The following is an 18,769-nucleotide window of genomic DNA, read 5'->3' on the forward strand; positions in this document are numbered from 1 at the left end:
GCAGCAGAGGTTCTCATGTCACTGCTATGACTTTTGCTTCCTTTGGTCATATTTTCCCCTGCATGACCTCCATCTGCCAGCTGTAATTTCCTGATTTGGGAGATTTTGGTTTTGGAGCAGTAGTTGAGTTTACTTTGGCTGCACAGGTTCGCTGCGCTCAAGGAGGAGCATGAGACAGGCTGCTGAAACCAAATTCAAATTAAGATGTGGTTGATCATGGAACATTTAAGGGTTCACTGAAAAGTCTCACTTTGTCAAACCTCCAATCTCAAGGATTAAGCCAGTTTCCAGCCTTATCACATATCAGAACATCAGGGACATTTCACACAATGAAAAGAAGTTTTATCCTTTTGATTAAAAGGTAAAGGCAGGTCATTTTTTAAAAAGGCAACTAAAGACAAGACCCATGTACAAGGGAGGAGTATGTTAATCTGCAACAAAGCATCTCCAATGCCATTTATGAAGCATTTAGCCACTACAAAAAAAAAAAAGGAATAGAAAGAGGCATCATGAAGGGATGAAGAGAAGCAGCACATGTTGGTAATTTATGTGAGCTGGCTCCTTTGTAAAAATTTTTTTTGGTCACAGAGGGAGTCTTTTCCTTTCATCCCATGTGGACCAGTGAATACTGTAATTCTTCAGCTGCAAAGTAACAGTTCAGAGACGAGCACTACAGCAGGAGCAAATCCTCCACAGGAGCAGTCCGAGGTATCAGAACCCAGGTATGTACTTTCTGCACTATACGAGGGCTATCAAAGTATAGGTCCTTTTTATTTTTTTCAAAAACTATGATTTCATTCATATGTTTTTACGTCAGACATGCTTGAACCCTCGTGCGCATGCGTGAGTTTTTCCACGCCTGTCGGTGACGTCATTCGCCTGTGAGCACTCCTTGTGGGAGGAGTCGTCCAGCCCCTCGTCGGAATTCCTTTGTCTGATCAAAATTTTTTCTAAACCTGTGAGACACATCGAAGTGGACACCGTTCGAAAAATTAAACTGGTTTTCAGTGAAAACTTTAACGGCTGATGAGAGATTTTGAGGTGATACTGTCGCTTTAAGGACTTCCCACGGTGCGAGACGTCGCGCAGCGCTCTCAGGCGCCGTCGTCAGCCTGTTTCAAGCTGAAAACCTCCACATTTCAGGCTCTATTGATCCAGGACGTCGTGAGAGAACAGAAGTTTCAGAAGAAGTTGGTTTCAGGATTTTATCCGGATATTCCACTGTTAAAGGAGATTTTTTTTAATGAAAGACGTGCGGACGGGTCCGCGCGTCGGGACACAGCCGACGCGGTGCGGCAGCACAGGAAAAACACCTCCGTGTTGATAACCATTTGTAAAATCCAGGCGGCTTTTGATGGCTTTCAGTGGAGTGAGTATATGAGAAATTGTTTAACAGCTGGACATGTTCCAACTTGTCCTTATATTCAACTGAATACACCACAAAGAATCTATTTAATGTTCAAACTGATAAACTTTGTTTTTGTGCAAATATTTGCTCATTTTGAAATGGATGCCTGCAACACGTCCGGGGTCTCCGTTTTCATGTGCTTCATAATGCACCACTCATTTTCAAGGGACAACAGGTCTGGACTGCAGGCAGGCCAGTCTGGTACCCGCACTCTTACTACGAAGCCATGCTGTTGTAACACGTGCAGAATGTGCCTTGGCATTGTCTTGGTGAAATAAGCAGGGACGTCCCTGAATAAGACATTGCTTGGATGGCAGCATGTGTTGCTCCAAAACCTGGATGTACCTTTCAGCATTGATGGTGCCATCGCAGATATGTAAGTTGCCCATGCCGTGGGCACTAACACACCCCCATACCATCACGAATGCTGGCTTTTGATCTTTGCACTGGTAATCTGGATGGTCTTTTTCCTCTCTTACATTGTATTCCATTTTTATTTGCATTTTACACAACATCCCAGATTCATTGGAATTGGGCTTGTAGTTTACACAACCCTACCCAACATCTAGTTTGTGTAACCACTGAACAATGCAGAACCAGAACATAACCCTAAGGAATATCTGAATTCACAGGATGGATGTCAGATACTGTGCATCCACTTAGCATACACACTCACACAGCCTGTGTGTAGGTTGGCTATGCCCAGTTCTGGGACAAAATAATCATTGCGAGCATCTTTTCCATCACAGCGAGGAGTGAAATATCCCTGTAATTACTGAAATCCCGGCAATCACCTTTTCCTCACCAGAGTGGGACGACAAATCCGTTCTTCTAGTCATTGAAAATGATAGTCTCCGAAACTGAAAAATATATCCAATGGCAGGAGAACAGCAACATCGCTAGTCCAGAAGAGTTCAGCTCCAATACCACAGATCCCCGGAGCTCCTCCCATCCATTTCACTGTCTTTGCACTCTGACCAATCTTTGATGCTTCACAGTTTACTAAACAATCAGCCACAAGAACCCTGTAGATGTCTGACACCTTGGAAATAGGATAAGCATTGAAAGGCTACTGAAAGTTATCTACTCAAGACTAGAAACACTGCCAGGACTGAGCCATCCAGGGATCTGCACTTTTTTACTTAGCCCTAGAGGACACAAGCCATGCTGGGCAAGTTGAGGGTCATATATCATACAGCTTATCTGCCGATACAGAGTCCCAATCAGATACTTGTATTTTCCTAGTTATTGCACTTGAACAGAAATATATTGCAAGCACATTTAATAAAATAAATACATCCATTGTGCATGCTTGTCAAGTTAGCAGCTCTACCTTGCATTAAGAGGGAAAAAGAACTAAGCTGCCTTTAATAAAAGCTACTCCTTTCAGTTTTATTTTTATCCCCTGACTGATATTTTAGTTGTTACATTACTACATTAATCTACATCAGTAGTAGCAGCAGCATGTGCAAAAGGTCTTAAAAAGGTCTTCGAGTCGATCTTTACTATCCAAGGGGGATAGTATCTCACCACCGACCGAGTCAGTCTGTGAGCTGGAAGAAAACCCCACACACGGATAAACTTATTTACATGTAGTGCTCCGTTTCCATCACACACCATACAAAAAAAAAAAAAAAATGTAGTGCATATTTTAAGAAAAGGAGAGGGAAATCTACTTTTTTTTTTTAAACAAAGCTTTCACCCCAGGGGTGCTGCCTATTATTGTTGCATTGGCACTGGACTCTAAAACAGCAAACTGACAGCTAATGACGTGTGTGCTTGAAATACAGGTCTGTTGAATATTTAATGTGCAGTAGTGTGATGATTGTTTTAAAACATTTGAACCGTGCTGAATGCTGAGCTGCGTGTGCCTGCTCACTCAGACAGTGCACATATGAGACAATGAATGGCTTCACACAACCACTAACCATGAGTGAAGAAAAATGTTTGTATTATTCATATTCTCTGAAAAATGACCTAACCCCAAAAAACTTTTTTTTTTGGTGGGAGTCACTACAGCCGGCGAGGTGGGAGGAGATCAGAGCAGCTCTCACTTCTGGTGTGAAGCGCCCGACCCCGCTGGGTGCGTCCACATTTTTGCAGTGATAGGGTTTGCGATCAAGATTTCCACCAGTAATTAATCCATAAACTGAAATCATAAACTGCTCAAACTGGAAAAAAAAAAAAACATTTATACGTCACAAATGATACAAAACATGAACACGGGTCTCACAAAACATGAGATTTTTTTTCAGTATTCACGTTTTGCAATTAACAGTTTGTGGATAATTCACGATGTGCAACTGATTCAAGTTTTGGGGGTTAACATGAGGTGTGGTTTTGAAGGAACAAAGTGCTTGGATTCCTTTATAAGCAGGTCAAGGAATACCAGACCACAAAAACAAATAGAAGGGTTGAAACAATGACATAACACACAAACCTGTATGTACGTTTCTAGTTGAAAAAAATGTTAGCGATTTTCCTTTAAAAGCTGTATTTAATTTATTAAATGTGGAAAAACAAATGTGTCCATTCATTGCGAACAGCTGCTGAATGAAGTTTTCATGAATCCCTATTTGTTCTTGAACTTTCATGGGCTTCCCAGGAAACCTAACCAGAAACCCCTTGATGCAGAACGCTCCTTAAAATGGTCTAATAATAAAAAATAAGAAAAATGGCAGTCGTGAAAATAATAACGCAGACAAGGTTCTTGTGTTACACAGGGCCCCGAGCTCAGATTCATCCAGTGTTCTGTAATTTTGGTTCACAGCAGTCGCACAATCTCATATTTGTCCATTGGCACAGCAACACAAAATTACAGGTCTCCCATTTCTCTGATTCTCTGGATCTGATTTTCAAGGGGGTTTTTTTTTCTTTTTTTTTTAATGGCAGTTTCATTTTAATGAGGGCTGAGAACTGTTATGTTATATCACCACTGGTACTCAACCTCCCCGTTTTGGGGGGTTTTTTGTACCAAAGAATACTGCTTGCAATTAAATATTTCTCTAACATTCCATCAACCACAACAAACAATTTCCAGTGCGCCATCGTCCCATATTTTACCAACATTTCAATAACCAACACAAATACACAGTACATAACTATGCATCCCCATTGTATTAGACTTGGTCTCTGTGGCTCCAGTTCACAAGCTCCAACATCTAATACGAGGTCTGTGATAAAAGTAACGGACCTTATTTTTTTCAAAAACCATATGGATTTGAATCACGTGTGATTACATCAGACATGCTTGAACCCTCGTGGGCATGCGAGAGTTTTTTCACGCCTGTCCGTTATGTCATTCGCCTGTGGGCAGTCTGAGTGAGGAGTCCCCCACCCTCTCGTCGTTTTTTCATTGTTTATGAATGGCTCAGAGACTGCTGCTTTGTTTGATCAAAATTTTTTCAAAACTGTAAGGCACAACTAAGTGGACACCATTCGATAAGTTCAGCTGGTTTTCGGTAAAAATTTTAACGGCTGATGAGAGATTTTGGTCTGGTAGTGTCGCTTTAAGGACGGCCCACAGCGCCTGACGGCGATCTGCGCTTCGAGGCAGCAGCGTCTCGCCGTTTCAAGTTGAAAACTTCCACATTTCAGGCTCTGTTGACCCAGGAAGTCGTCAGAGAACAGAGAACTTGCAGAAGGCAGAAGAAGTCGGCATGAGGAGTTTATTCGTACATTCCATAATGAAAGAACGTGCGGGCAGAGTCGCATGTCGGGCCGGACCCGACCGCGGGGGGTCGCGACAGGAAAAACACCTCCGTTGGAAACCTTAACGGGCAAGTTGGAACATGCCCAAGCTGTTAAATTTCTCAGTTACTCACTTGTTGAAAGCCATCAAAAGCCGCCTGAATTTTACAAATGGTTTTCAACACCGAGGTGTTTTTCCTGTCGCGGCGCACACAGATTCGCTGAGTCGTCACGGAAATGACTCGGCGAATTTGCGCGCACGTCTTTCATTACAAAATGTCCTTAAACAGTGGAATGTCCGCATAAAGTCCTCATGCCGGCCTCTTCTGAATCTTCTGTTCTCTCATGACGTCCTGGGTGAATTAAGCCTTAAATTAGAATGTTTTCAGGTCGAAACAGGCCGACGACGGCGCCTGGAAACGCTGCGCGACGTCAGCTTAATTTCTCCAATAGTGTCCACTCGGATATCCCTCACAGGTCCAGAAAAAATGTTGATAAAGCAACGAGCGCCGTCCGCAGCGGCTATTCAGACAAAGAGATTCCGACGGGCGGGGTGGAGCACTCCTCACTCAAGGCCTGCCCACAGGCGAATGACGTCACCGACGCGTGAAAAAACTCACGCACGCGCATGAGGGTTCAAGCATGTCTGATGTAAAAACATATGAATCAAATCCATTTATTTTTTGAAAAAAATAAAAAAGGACTGCTTTTTTCATCACAGACCTCGTATACAGCTGCTGATGAGGACAGTGTAAATAACTGCTTTTAGAAATGGTTTACATTTATCTGATTCTAATGAGAATCAAGGCTCAGTACTCAAAGATCAGCATTTGGGATCAAAGGTTATTCATGGGGGGGGTTCTTTGCATAAAACTGAAAAGAATACTCTAATCTAGACACCACACAGAAACCATCAAAATAACTCTGGAGTTACAAACTGCAGCAGCTGTGACTGGATAGGCCCACAACATTTGTTTAGTGATGGTAAATTGGCTCACAAAAATACACTGTTACAAAGAAAACATATGAAACCTGATCGTCTGAGAACAGCCATCACTGCATTTACACACATGGTTCATTGTCAGGAGTTGCCATGAATCAAGCCACCAGCTCCTGGTCCACCATGTGAGCTGCAGTCACATCCATCTGGGCTCCCATTTGCCAAAAGACATGTGGCAGCAAAACTGAGTGCTGTCAGGAGAGGTGCTGATTGATATTAAATATGAATGACCAAAAAACACACCCCTTGCTGATATTGTGCCATTTTTTTTTTTTGGTCCAGTGGAATCAGTGCAACAGAGTAGTTCAAGTACATCCAAAATAATGTACAATAAATAAACCCAATTAAAGTGATTAGAGATCAATTAAAAATGGTTCTGAGAAACAGTAATATTAACATGAACCAAAGCATGCTTTAAAAATTCATTTCCCCTCATCATCTTTCTCCAGAGCGGGATATCCTGTAGGAATATTGACAGATTATTTTAAGGAAGGAGGATGTGGTGCCACATGTGCTCCAGGGAAATTTGGTGCAACCTTCACTAATTCATCCATAATTTAATTTCCAGCAACACACACACACACACACACACACACACACACACACACACACACACACACACACACACACACACACACACACACACAGCAGAAACGGCAGTAAATCAGTATTCTAAGCAGGGAAGATCCATGAAGGATCTCTCACTGTGTCTCCGATTCACTGCCTGTCTTCAACATCTGTCTCTTGTGTAGCCATTACCATCCTTCAATTTTTCAGCATTCATTTGTCCAGAAAGCTAATGAAGCATTCAATAGAAAAACATATGGTACAAACATGTTTGGCACATGATGCCAGTCATACAATGGGACAAATAATGAATGTCACATGACATACAATTCACCAACTACATGATAAGGTAATATTTGTGTGTCATAATGGCTTTTAATGCTACATGCATGCAGATATTCAACATGCTCATGCCGAACACTAAAATTTCACGATCAGGGTGTTTGTTTCGCATACCAGAATAAAAACTAATGATTGTACTTTTAAGGTTGGTGCTCCTAAAATGTTAAATGTTTTCCCATTGAATTTAAGATTGACAAGTACTACCGATACAGTTCAGACCCTCCTTTACTTCTCTGTGTGTTTATGGGTGATTTTTTTTTTTTAACTACGGGCACTATTGGCCTTGTAAATGACAGAGATGTTTGGCAGTGTCGATACTCTTGCTGGAGAAAGAAGGCCAAAATTTGTGAAGACTTGGGGCTTCCAGTCTTACTATGAGTTTGTGAGACTGACGATAACCTAAGGCAACCCCTGAATGTGCTTAGTACTAGAATTCTTTTGAGGGTCTTTGGGTACTACTGGAATGACTGTGTAAAATGACTGTTTACTTTGGGAGACTAAGATGAGGAATTTAATTTGCAGTGTGACAGAAGGGCAACTGTGGCATCTTTGCCATGTAGTGCATAATCCAGCAACCACGTTCCTCAGTAATGAGGAACTGGATGCCACATTTCATCTAGCAGAGTAACTTTTGTGAGGACTTAAGTTACTGTTGTATTTTCCATACACGGGTTTCCCACAAAACCTCGATCATTTTAGTTGTGACCACTAATGCAAAAAGGTCAGAGTGCCCACACACCACTCTAGCTAGTTGAGAGGATAATTATTCAATCGGTTTACTGCGGAAAGGTCACATACCAGCAGCCAGCTTTGTTCCGTCTCTGCTAGGGTGTTATGTGATCCTGAATTAAAACGTTATCTTGTCTACTTAAATGGAAAGAAAAGGAAGATTGATGAATACCAGGTCTGGTCATTTATGCCCTGCCACAGTAATTGAGATGAATAGCTTAAAGAAGCCCATTCAACAACTGCAATGACTTAAATTGTTTTGCTCATCATGGCTTAAATTTCCAACTGCCAGAGCAGTTTTGCAGATTGGAGGAAAAAACAAAACAAAAAACCCAAAACAAATCAGCATCACACAAAGTCAATGAAGTGTGTTTAGGATAATTAGGTTAATGTAAAGAAAATTGTTCAGAATGTAAACACTACAATTGTACAAATGATGCACATTACTCAAACTGGAATGGTGCATGACTCACAGTTTAAGTTTAAAGCCTTCAAAAGCCCAAACCACAGAGTACAGACTAAAAGCCAAGCCAACTCGAGCTAGTTTCCAAAAGGACCAAACGTGTCCTCCTGAAATTACATGCAAATATACATATGACCAGTGATGCCGGTAACGCGTTACTTAGTAACGCGTTACTCTAATCTGACCACTTTTTTTAGTAACGAGTAATAACGCGTTAGTAACGCGTTAATCTTTCCAAATCAGTAATCAGATTAAAGTTACTTCTCCATGTCACTGTGCGTTACTATTATTTTTCATTGTGGGTCGATAGCAGCATTAAACTTGGTCTGTGGGCAGCTCACAGCTCACTTTTTTTTTGCAGCTGCTCGACTCGTTCTCACCTCTTAAAGGGCGGTGATCAGCACACCTGCACTGAGCTTTACATGATGTGAAAACGCAATAAAACTTTCTTACCTGTAAATCTGGTCCTGTTTTCTGCATAAATAAATGTTATCCATTCTTTGTGCTCAAACGCCAAAGCAGGGGTGAATCCAGATGGAATGGGGCGTGGGGGAGGGATGTGCCCCCCCCACAACAGCCCTAGATTAAAGGTCCAGTTTTGAAGCCGTTTTTTACTACAACTACTAATACTGCTTCAAATAATAATAATTTCAACAAGTAAAATGTTTAGAGAATTTAAATGTTAGAAAAATGTTAGAATTTAATAGTTACATTTATAAACAATGTAGGTTTGAAATTGCAAGTTTTACTGTTACAGTGCTGTCAACAGTTAAATATGAGGTCAAGAAAGAGGTCTTTATTTTACTTTTTATAAAACAAGTATTTGTTTTCATTGAAGTCAAGAAAGGGTGACTATAAAGTGAGTTTTGGCAAAACAGGTATCATTGTCATGTTGATGTGGGTTGTTGTCAGCAGCTGGGGAAAGTAACTAAAAAAGTAACTAGTAATCTAACTTACTTACTTTTACAATCGAGTAATCAGTAAAGTAACTAAGTTACTTTTTCAAGGAGTAATCAGTAATTGGATTACTTTTTAGAAGTAACTGTGGCAACACTGCATATGACACAGGAGTTGAACATGCATTTTGCATGTTACACTTTCCTGCATTTGTGAACTTTGCTTCATAAAGTGCTGAAGATGTCAGTGAACAAACAGAGCTGAACTGATTAACACAGAACAAGGCAGCAAATGTGAATGGCACCAGACGATATAACAAATTACGTGGTGCACATCCATCACAAGACTGAGGAACTAGGGATGAGCATTTCACTCACTCACTCATCTTCAACCTCTTACTCCAATGAAGGGCCAATAGGGGAGCTGGAACCAATCCCAGCAGTCATGGAGCATGAGGCGGTGTTGACACTGGACAGGACGCCAGGATGTCACAGCCACATATAGACAAAAACACATTCACACCCAAACGCACACCTACGGACAATTTAAAGTTTCCAATCCACCTAACCTGCATGTCTTTGGATGTGGGAGGAAGCCGGAGCAGCCGGCAAGAACCCATGCAGATACAAGGAGAACATGCAAACACCACACAGAAAGGCCACAGGTGGAAATCGATCCCATGGCCTTGTTGTGAGGCAACTGTGCCAACGGGACAAGCAATTAAAGAATTAATAAACCCAAACGACAACAAACTGAAGCTACCACTGACTTAATTTTGCTCGTTTCTTAAAAGTCAGGGCTTTCATCAGAAGGCATCAGAAATCTCTATCTGACAATATATACCCTAAAAAGGTCGTGTGTCAACAAACACTGGATCAGATTTTTTTGCACTTCAGACATCTTCTCTCATGAAATGCTCCATTGCTAATTGCTCAATATAAGGTGGCACTGAAACGCTCATACAACTGAGCAGTGTACAAACATCTGTCCTACAATGTTGCATGGGCACTGAAGTCATTTTCACACGAGGGCAGAAGCAAACGTCTTGAAAAATAAACATTTTGTAATGCACAATAGGGTTTTGTGGTGACAGACAGTGGTCCATTAACTCAACCAGAGTGCAGGATGCAAAACGAAAATGCAGTGAGCAAACTTACAAAATCATACAATTCCCATTGTGGGAGGTGGAGGGTATTGTCTGCATGCATTATACTGCATGTCCGTGGTAGTCAATCTCAATTAACAAGCTGGTGAACTTCTGTACATGTATGGTAATTGACAAGTATGAGGGCAGAGCATTCAGACACGTGAGTGTGGTATGTTATTCTCACACAGAAATACAAACAGAACAAAAGTGCCTCGCTGAACTTAAAGGACCAACATGTATAACTGGTTGCTTCAGGTCTCACAGGAGGCAACTCTTATTTCACTGCATCTGAAAGGCAAAGCCAACTTCATGTTCCACACCATTATTGGAGAGAGGGAGAGAGTGTTGGCTGCTGCCCTAAAAGGAGAAAGCTGAAGCAGCCGTTGGCAGCTATCACTTGTAGCGGAGGCTTAAACCACAGCACTCCGCATCTAAGCTGATCGGCGGGCTGTACCGCCAGATGCATGCCGCACTTTCCAGCTCTCTGGCAAACTAAGCAATCATATAACAGAAATGTGGGTAGAAACTGACATTTCAGTTTTTCCTTGGTTATTCCCCATCTCTGGCATTCTGTCTGTCATTAACTGTTTGGATGGATGGTTTCCGTTCTGCCTTGTTGGCGGCATGACCACACATGTCCCCGTCCTGTGGCTGAGAACAAGCCATGTACTGAAGCACAAAAGATGCTTCAGTCTGAAGGGTGGTTGATAATTTTCCACTTCATGAATTGCAAAATCCTGACCTGTGAAGCTCCTTTCAAAAAGTTCAGCATGTGACTCAATGCACATGCAAGATCTCAGGGGTTTTGATGGAGCTCTATAGGAACAGAGTGTAGATCATTTAAAATAGTCGTAAACTTGTCGTCTGCCCCCATGACTCGATTGTGCCAAAGTGAACCAACAAAGCAGAAATGGAAACAATATGTGTTACTGGAATGGAGTCTGTAAATGGCCTCAGTAATAAAAATCAGTCAACTAAATCTACTTAATGAGGCTCAAGGCAAAGAGTATAAGGAGCCTCTGTTCAGGGTCAAAGCTGCGATGGCTGATTAGCAAGTGACTAATATTAAACATGACTGTTCCTGCAATGCAATTTCTGTCATAACTGCCATCAGTCATTCTCTCTGGAAAAATGGGTATAATCCAGGGGCAGTTCAGAGGGTGGCACAGGCCACCCCTGTACGAGGTCTGTCAATAAAGTAACGGTCCTTTTTATTTTTTTCAAAAACTATATGGATTTCATTCATGTTTTTACACCAGACATGCTTGAACCCTCGTGTGAACCATTTGAAAAATTTATCTGGCTTTTGGTGAAAATTTTACAGGCTTCACAGAAAATAAGGACTGTTACCAAAGCTTTAAGGACCCCTTTAAGGACACTCAGCGCGCCGCGCTCCGACGATGCGGCACAAGCCACCGGACCATTTCTAAACCGATGGCTCTGTGGATACGAGACCGTCGTGTGCTCTTTCTCTGGTTATCACAAGAACTGGACATCAGCCATTTTCCAGCAGATTTCACTTTTAACAAGAGATTTTGTTATGGAAAGCCGCGCGGAGGCTTCGCGCGTAAAGACCGATTCGCTTTGGAAGCGAGACAAAGGAAGACCTCCGTTTCGGAGTGCCAGGGGACAAGTTTGGACATGCCTATCTCGGCTTTCAATGCTTACCAGTCCAGTAAGTATCAGAGAAATTGTGGAGAGCTGGGCATGTCCAAACTTGTTCTCTGACACGCCGAAACGGAGGTGTTCCTTTGTCTCGCTTCCACAGCGAATCGGTCCTCGTACACAACTTTAGTAGCAGCAGTAATGGATGTGGAAACGTACTGCACCAGGGTTATGCTCTCAAACCCAACCTGCTCTGCTGAGAAAATTATTTGCTCCACATTTTCACACTTGAGCCCCATTTGATGAACAGGACTAGTTTTATATGGGGAGACTGAGCAATGAAACGTTACTGCAGCACATCTGGAATATTTATGGCACATTTGCATGTGATAAGACTGAGATAAGTGACAGATATAGGCCTGGCTACTAGCTACACAGCCCAGATGTACTGCTGTCAAGAGTCATCAGGAGATGACATATCCCCCCGGTCCCCACAAATCAGTAATAAAAGGTGTCGGGGGAATCACCCAAGTACACTCTTATGCTAAATATGAATAAAATTGGTCAACTGGTTCTTAAGATATCTCGCTAACAAGGGTGGCAATGACAATATTGAATATCTAGCTGTGACCTTGAAAATGATCCCAAGGTCACCATAATCAACTGATGCTGGAGGATCACCCAAGTACACACTAAATATGAATGAAACTGGTCAACTCCTTGTTGAGATATCACGGTAACAAGCGAAAATCGACGGACGGCTAGACATGCTGATGGCTACATCCCCCCATATTTCATACCAGGGGGATAAAATGAAAATTATTCGGTGAAATGGAACACATTCATCTCTGCAGTCACATTTTAGCATATCTAGCTTCAACTTAGTCTGTTTTTCTTTTGGACGTGGAGGGAGTGGTGGCTGTTTGTGTGGTGTGTACAAACAAGTCCTCAGGCCACATCTTATGAGCACAAAACAAATGTCCCATCACCTTGATTATGTATTAAAGATCACTTTTGCATCTGTATACAGTGGTGCATATGACTCCATGCGCTCCGCAGAGCAGGTGGCCTGAAAAGGCAGCGTGCTAGAACAGAGTTGAGGTGCTGACATGATTATTTCAGAGACTGTACCATAACATGTGAACAGACTGATTCAGAAATTCTACACAAAACAAAGCAATGTTAAATTTCTATGGTCGATGGGTCTGGAATCCTCTAAATTTCTCCTTAAGCTCCTCCACACTTGAGATAAACAGCAGAAACCTCCCTTTCCACAGGATGTTACTAACACGCCGATTCACGTGATTCATATGATACGAGGTGACTTCATCTTCATGCTACCTTCAGATGTTGACAGAATAGCCATCCCGGTTGTTCTACAAGAATTCCTGTCATCTGCAGTGGCAGATAATGATGAGAGACATGCAAGAAGCTTTACTCAGATGGTTGCTTAAAAAAAAAAAAAAAAAAAGAGGTTATAGATAAAGTCCTTTCTGTACCACCACACAAATTATTCACATTTACCTGATTAAAAACAGGGTGATACGTCTCTCCTCATTCAAATTAAGACATGTTTATTCTATTCGCTGTGACAGGCAGTAAAGTTGAGATTGTTTAACTTGATGGAAAAGTGCTGCTGTTGACAGCTAACATGTGAATGCAGCATTACTGACACAGGAGTACATAGTCCGTCAAAAGACTGAAATGGTGAACTGGGACTGGAAATTAAAGAAATACTTTACCCCACCTCCCCATATAAAGTAACCCTGTACAAATACAGCTTAAGTCAAGTAAAAAATGAGGTGGGCTTCATAGATAATTGGCAAAGCTTCTGGGGAAAACCTGGTCTTGTTAGGAGAGACGGCATCCATCCCACTTGGATGGAGCAGCTCTCATTTCTAGAAATCTGGCCAATTTTCTTAAATCCTCCAAACCGTGACTATCCAGGGTTGGGACCAGGAAGCAGAGTTGTAGTCTTACACACCTCTCTGCAGCTTCTCTCCCCCTGCCATCCCCTCATTACCCCCATCCCCGTAGAGACGGTGCCTGCTCCCAGACTACCAATAACCAGCAAAAATCTATTTAAGCATAAAAATTCAAAAAGAAAAAATAATATAGCACCTTCAACTGCACCACAGACTAAAACAGTTAAATGTGGTCTATTAAACATTAGGTCTCTCTCTTCTAAGTCCCTGTTGGTAAATGATATAATAATTGATCAACATATTGATTTATTCTGCCTAACAGAAACCTGGTTACAGCAGGATGAATATGTTAGTTTAAATGAGTCAACACCCCCGAGTCACACTAACTGTCAGAATGCTCGTAGCACGGGCCGGGGCGGAGGATTAGCAGCAATCTTCCATCCCAGCTTATTAATTAATCAAAAACCCAGACAGAGCTTTAATTCATTTGAAAGCTTGTCTCTTAGTCTTGTCCATCCAAATTGGAAGTCCCAAAAACCAGTTTTATTTGTAATTATCTATCGTCCACCTGGTCGTTACTGTGAGTTTCTCTGTGAATTTTCAGACCTTTTGTCTGACTTAGTGCTTAGCTCAGATAAGATAATTATAGTGGGCGATTTTAACATCCACACAGATGCTGAGAATGACAGCCTCAACACTGCATTTACTCTATTATTAGACTCTATTGGCTTTGCTCAAAAAGTAAATGAGTCCACCCACCACTTTAATCATATCTTAGATCTTGTTCTGACTTATGGTATGGAAATAGAAGACTTAACAGTATTCCCTGAAAACTCCCTTCTGTCTGATCATTTCTTAATAACATTTACATTTACTCTGATGGACTACCCAGCAGTGGGGAATAAGTTTCATTACACTAGAAGTCTTTCAGAAAGCGCTGTAACTAGGTTTAAGGATATGATTCCTTCTTTATGTTCTCTAATGCCATATACCAACACAGTGCAGAGTAGCTACCTAAACTCTGTAAGGGAGATAGAGTATCTCGTCAATAGTTTTACATCCTCATTGAAGACAACTTTGGATGCTGTAGCTCCTCTGAAAAAGAGAGCTTTAAATCAGAAGTGTCTGACTCCGTGGTATAACTCACAAACTCGTAGCTTAAAGCAGATAACCCGTAAGTTGGAGAGGAAATGGCGTCTCACTAATTTAGAAGATCTTCACTTAGCCTGGAAAAAGAGTCTGTTGCTCTATAAAAAAGCCCTCCATAAAGCTAGGACATCTTTCTACTCATCACTAATTGAAGAAAATAAGAACAACCCCAGGTTTCTTTTCAGCACTGTAGCCAGGCTGACAAAGTCAGAGCTCTATTGAGCTGAGTATTCCATTAACTTTAACTAGTAATGACTTCATGACTTTCTTTGCTAACAAAATTTTAACTATTAGAGAAAAAATTACTCATAACCATCCCAAAGACGTATCGTTATCTTTGGCTGCTTTCAGTGATGCCGGTATTTGGTTAGACTCTTTCTCTCCGATTGTTCTGTCTGAGTTATTTTCATTAGTTACTTCATCCAAACCATCAACATGTTTATTAGACCCCATTCCTACCAGGCTGCTCAAGGAAGCCCTACCATTAATAATGCTTCGATCTTAAATATGATCAATCTATCTTTGTTAGTTGGCTATGTACCACAGGCTTTTAAGGTGGCAGTAATTAAACCATTACTTAAAAAGCCATCACTTGACCCAGCTATCTTAGCTAATTATAGGCCAATCTCCAACCTTCCTTTTCTCTCAAAAATTCTTGAAAGGGTAGTTGTAAAACAGCTAACTGATCATCTGCAGAGGAATGGTCTATTTGAAGAGTTTCAGTCAGGTTTTAGAATTCATCATAGTACAGAAACAGCATTAGTGAAGGTTACAAATTATCTTCTTATGGCCTCGGACAGTGGACTCATCTCTGTGCTTGTTCTGTTAGACCTCAGTGCTGCTTTTGATACTGTTGACCATAAAATTTTATTACAGAGATTAGAGCATGCCATAGGTATTAAAGGCACTGCGCTGCGGTGGTTTGAATCATATTTGTCTAATAGATTACAATTTGTTCATGTAAATGGGGAATCTTCTTCCCAGACTGAAGTTAATTATGGAGTTCCACAAGGTTCTGTGCTAGGACCAATTTTATTCACTTTATACATGCTTCCCTTAGGCAGTATTATTAGACGGTATTGCTTAAATTTTCATTGTTACGCAGATGATACCCAGCTTTATCTATCCATGAAGCCAGAGGACACACACCAATTAGCTAAACTGCAGGATTGTCTTACAGACATAAAGACATGGATGACCTCTAATTTCCTGCTTTTAAACTCAGATAAAACTGAAGTTATTGTACTTGGCCCCACAAATCTTAGAAACATGGTGTCTAACCAGATCCTTACTCTGGATGACATTACCCTGACGTCTAGTAATACTGTGAGAAATCTTGGAGTCATTTTTGATCAGGATATGTCATTCAAAGCGCATATTAAACAAATATGTAGGACTGCTTTTTTGCATTTACGCAATATCTCTAAAATCAGAAAGGTCTTGTCTCAGAGTGATGCTGAAAAAACTAATTCATGCATTTATTTCCTCTAGGCTGGACTATTGTAATTCATTATTATCAGGTTGTCCTAAAAGTTCCCTAAAAAGCCTTCAGTTAATTCAAAATGCTGCAGCTAGAGTACTGACGGGGACTAGAAGGAGAGAGCATATCTCACCCATATTGGCCTCTCTTCATTGGCTTCCTGTTAATTCTAGAATAGAATTTAAAATTCTTCTTCTTACTTATAAGGTTTTGAATAATCAGGTCCCATCTTATCTTAGGGACCTCATAGTACCATATCACCCCAATAGAGCGCTTCGCTCTCAGACTGCAGGCTTACTTGTAGTTCCTAGGGTTTGTAGAGTAGAATGGGAGGCAGAGCCTTCAGCTTTCAGGCTCCTCTCCTGTGGAACCAGCTCCCAATTCAGATCAGGGAGACAGACACCCTCTCTACTTTTAAGATTAGGCTTAAAACTTTCCTTTTTGCTAAAGCTTATAGTTAGGGCTGGATCAGGTGACCCTGAACCATCCCTTAGTTATGCTGCTATAGACGTAGACTGCTGGGGGGTTCCCATGATGCACTGTTTCTTTCTCTTTTGCTCTGTATGCACCACTCTGCATTTAATCATTAGTGATCGATCTCTGCTCCCCTCCACAGCATGTCTTTTTCCTGGTTCTCTCCCTCAGCCCCAACCAGTCCCAGCAGAAGACTGCCCCTCCCTGAGCCTGGTTCTGCTGGAGGTTTCTTCCTGTTAAAAGGGAGTTTTTCCTTCCCACTGTAGCCAAGTGCTTGCTCACAGGGGGTCGTTTTGACCGTTGGGGTTTTACATAATTATTGTATGGCCTTGCCTTACAATATAAAGCGCCTTGGGGCAACTGTTTGTTGTGATTTGGCGCTATATAAAAAAATTGATTGATTGATTGAAGTAATTGTGTTTGTTACTGCCATCCAGCAGTTGGGGGTCCATTATGACTTGAACTCAGAAGTTCCACCACAGCCATTGCTTTTAACTAAACCCAGACAGATATATCAGTCAACTGGTCATATCTGCCAATATGAGCCTGTGTATAGTTATTATTTTGCCAATAGGAATGTTTTTGTTTACGAAATTAACTACACAGAAAAACAATGGCTGTTGGAAATTGTGTCATTATGTAGTTCTCAGCAGCGCACACTCCACAGCAGTATTTGCAATGCTGTCAAGCATGGCTGGGACCCACCCCCAATCACCCCTTGGTCACATTAGCAATAAGAGAAAAGCAACGCGATAGCCAGCTGCCATTTGTTTTCGGAATTTTGCAGTGACACGGGGTCGCTATGCCGCCAGCTAGGCGAGGCCAAAATAGACTAGAAATCCATTTTATGCTAATGCTGAGTGATGCAACACAGCAACTGTGAATCCAACTGAAGGCAGAGTGATGTGACAGGTGAAGCCCATTAACTCACGTATGCGTAACTCACATTTCGGCTTTACTCACGGTTGATTTATGGACCCTGAAAATTTAGACTACTGTATAAAGACTACTGTATGTTTTTAGTCAACCTCATTAACTCATGATTTTGTGGACCTCAACTTCACCTGAGGTTCACCTGTATATCATACCAGACCACACCCCCCCCCACCAAAAAAAAACAAAAACAAAAAAATCACTATCAGCCAGCCTCTACTTTGCACATTGCTCTGTGGACGTGTTTCATACCTGTTGATGTAGAGTGTGAGCTGCTGAGTGCAGGTTTTGATCCTGCTCTGAGCTTCCATGTGTGTCATGTGCTCTGTGCTGTCGCCGTTGATAGCCAGGATGGTGTCGCCTGGACAGAGATCACCCTGAGCCGCCTTGCTGCCTGGAGTTACCTGATTATGCCACACACACAGACACACAAAGAAAAGCTAAAGCACTGCTGAGCCAAACAAAGATATCCATTCCAAGATGCCCTTTGACTTTCTCTCCATATTATCCTCTCCATGTCAGTACAGTAACACAAATAATTAACTTTTAGTTAGGAGTTTGAGGTGGTGCTATTCTTTTATCATCAGAATAATTAGAAACAAGCGAAGGCTTACATTTTGATTTTTTACAAAGTTTTGAAAAGCATTCTAGAACAAAGTCTGTGATGATATTCAGATGAAACATAACGTCTGCATGAAATTAGTGGCATGCACTGGACTGCAATACCTGCTGATTTAAGGAAGGAATACAGAGGCAATTTGAAGTGTTTTGTATGCTGCATAACTATCAGGAAAAATCAAAGGATTATTCCAAGGCTTTGGAAATGCCTAAGTATGTAACCTCTAAAATGCAATGACTGTATAGGTGGGAAAAATGTCCTGCCCCTCCAGTTTGTTTACACAGTAACAACTATAGAGGGTTTTCATGTGACATATCGGTCACGTCATTTTGTGTTCCGCG

The 18,769-nt window shown here is 41.5% G+C and overlaps 1 protein-coding gene across 1 annotated transcript in view; it reads right to left on the reverse strand.

The window, feature by feature from the left end:
- Nucleotides 1-18,769, reverse strand: part of pdlim4 (PDZ and LIM domain 4) — a 122,072-nt gene that overhangs the window by 83,162 nt on the left and 20,141 nt on the right. The window contains exon 2 of the mRNA XM_034177992.1: nt 18,062-18,213. Within this exon, the coding sequence (XP_034033883.1) occupies nt 18,062-18,213 (152 nt within the window). The remainder of the gene's footprint in view (nt 1-18,061; nt 18,214-18,769) is intronic.

Source organism: Thalassophryne amazonica, chromosome 9 (assembly GCF_902500255.1).
Source record: "Thalassophryne amazonica chromosome 9, fThaAma1.1, whole genome shotgun sequence".
Classification (NCBI taxonomy): domain Eukaryota; kingdom Metazoa; phylum Chordata; class Actinopteri; order Batrachoidiformes; family Batrachoididae; genus Thalassophryne; species Thalassophryne amazonica.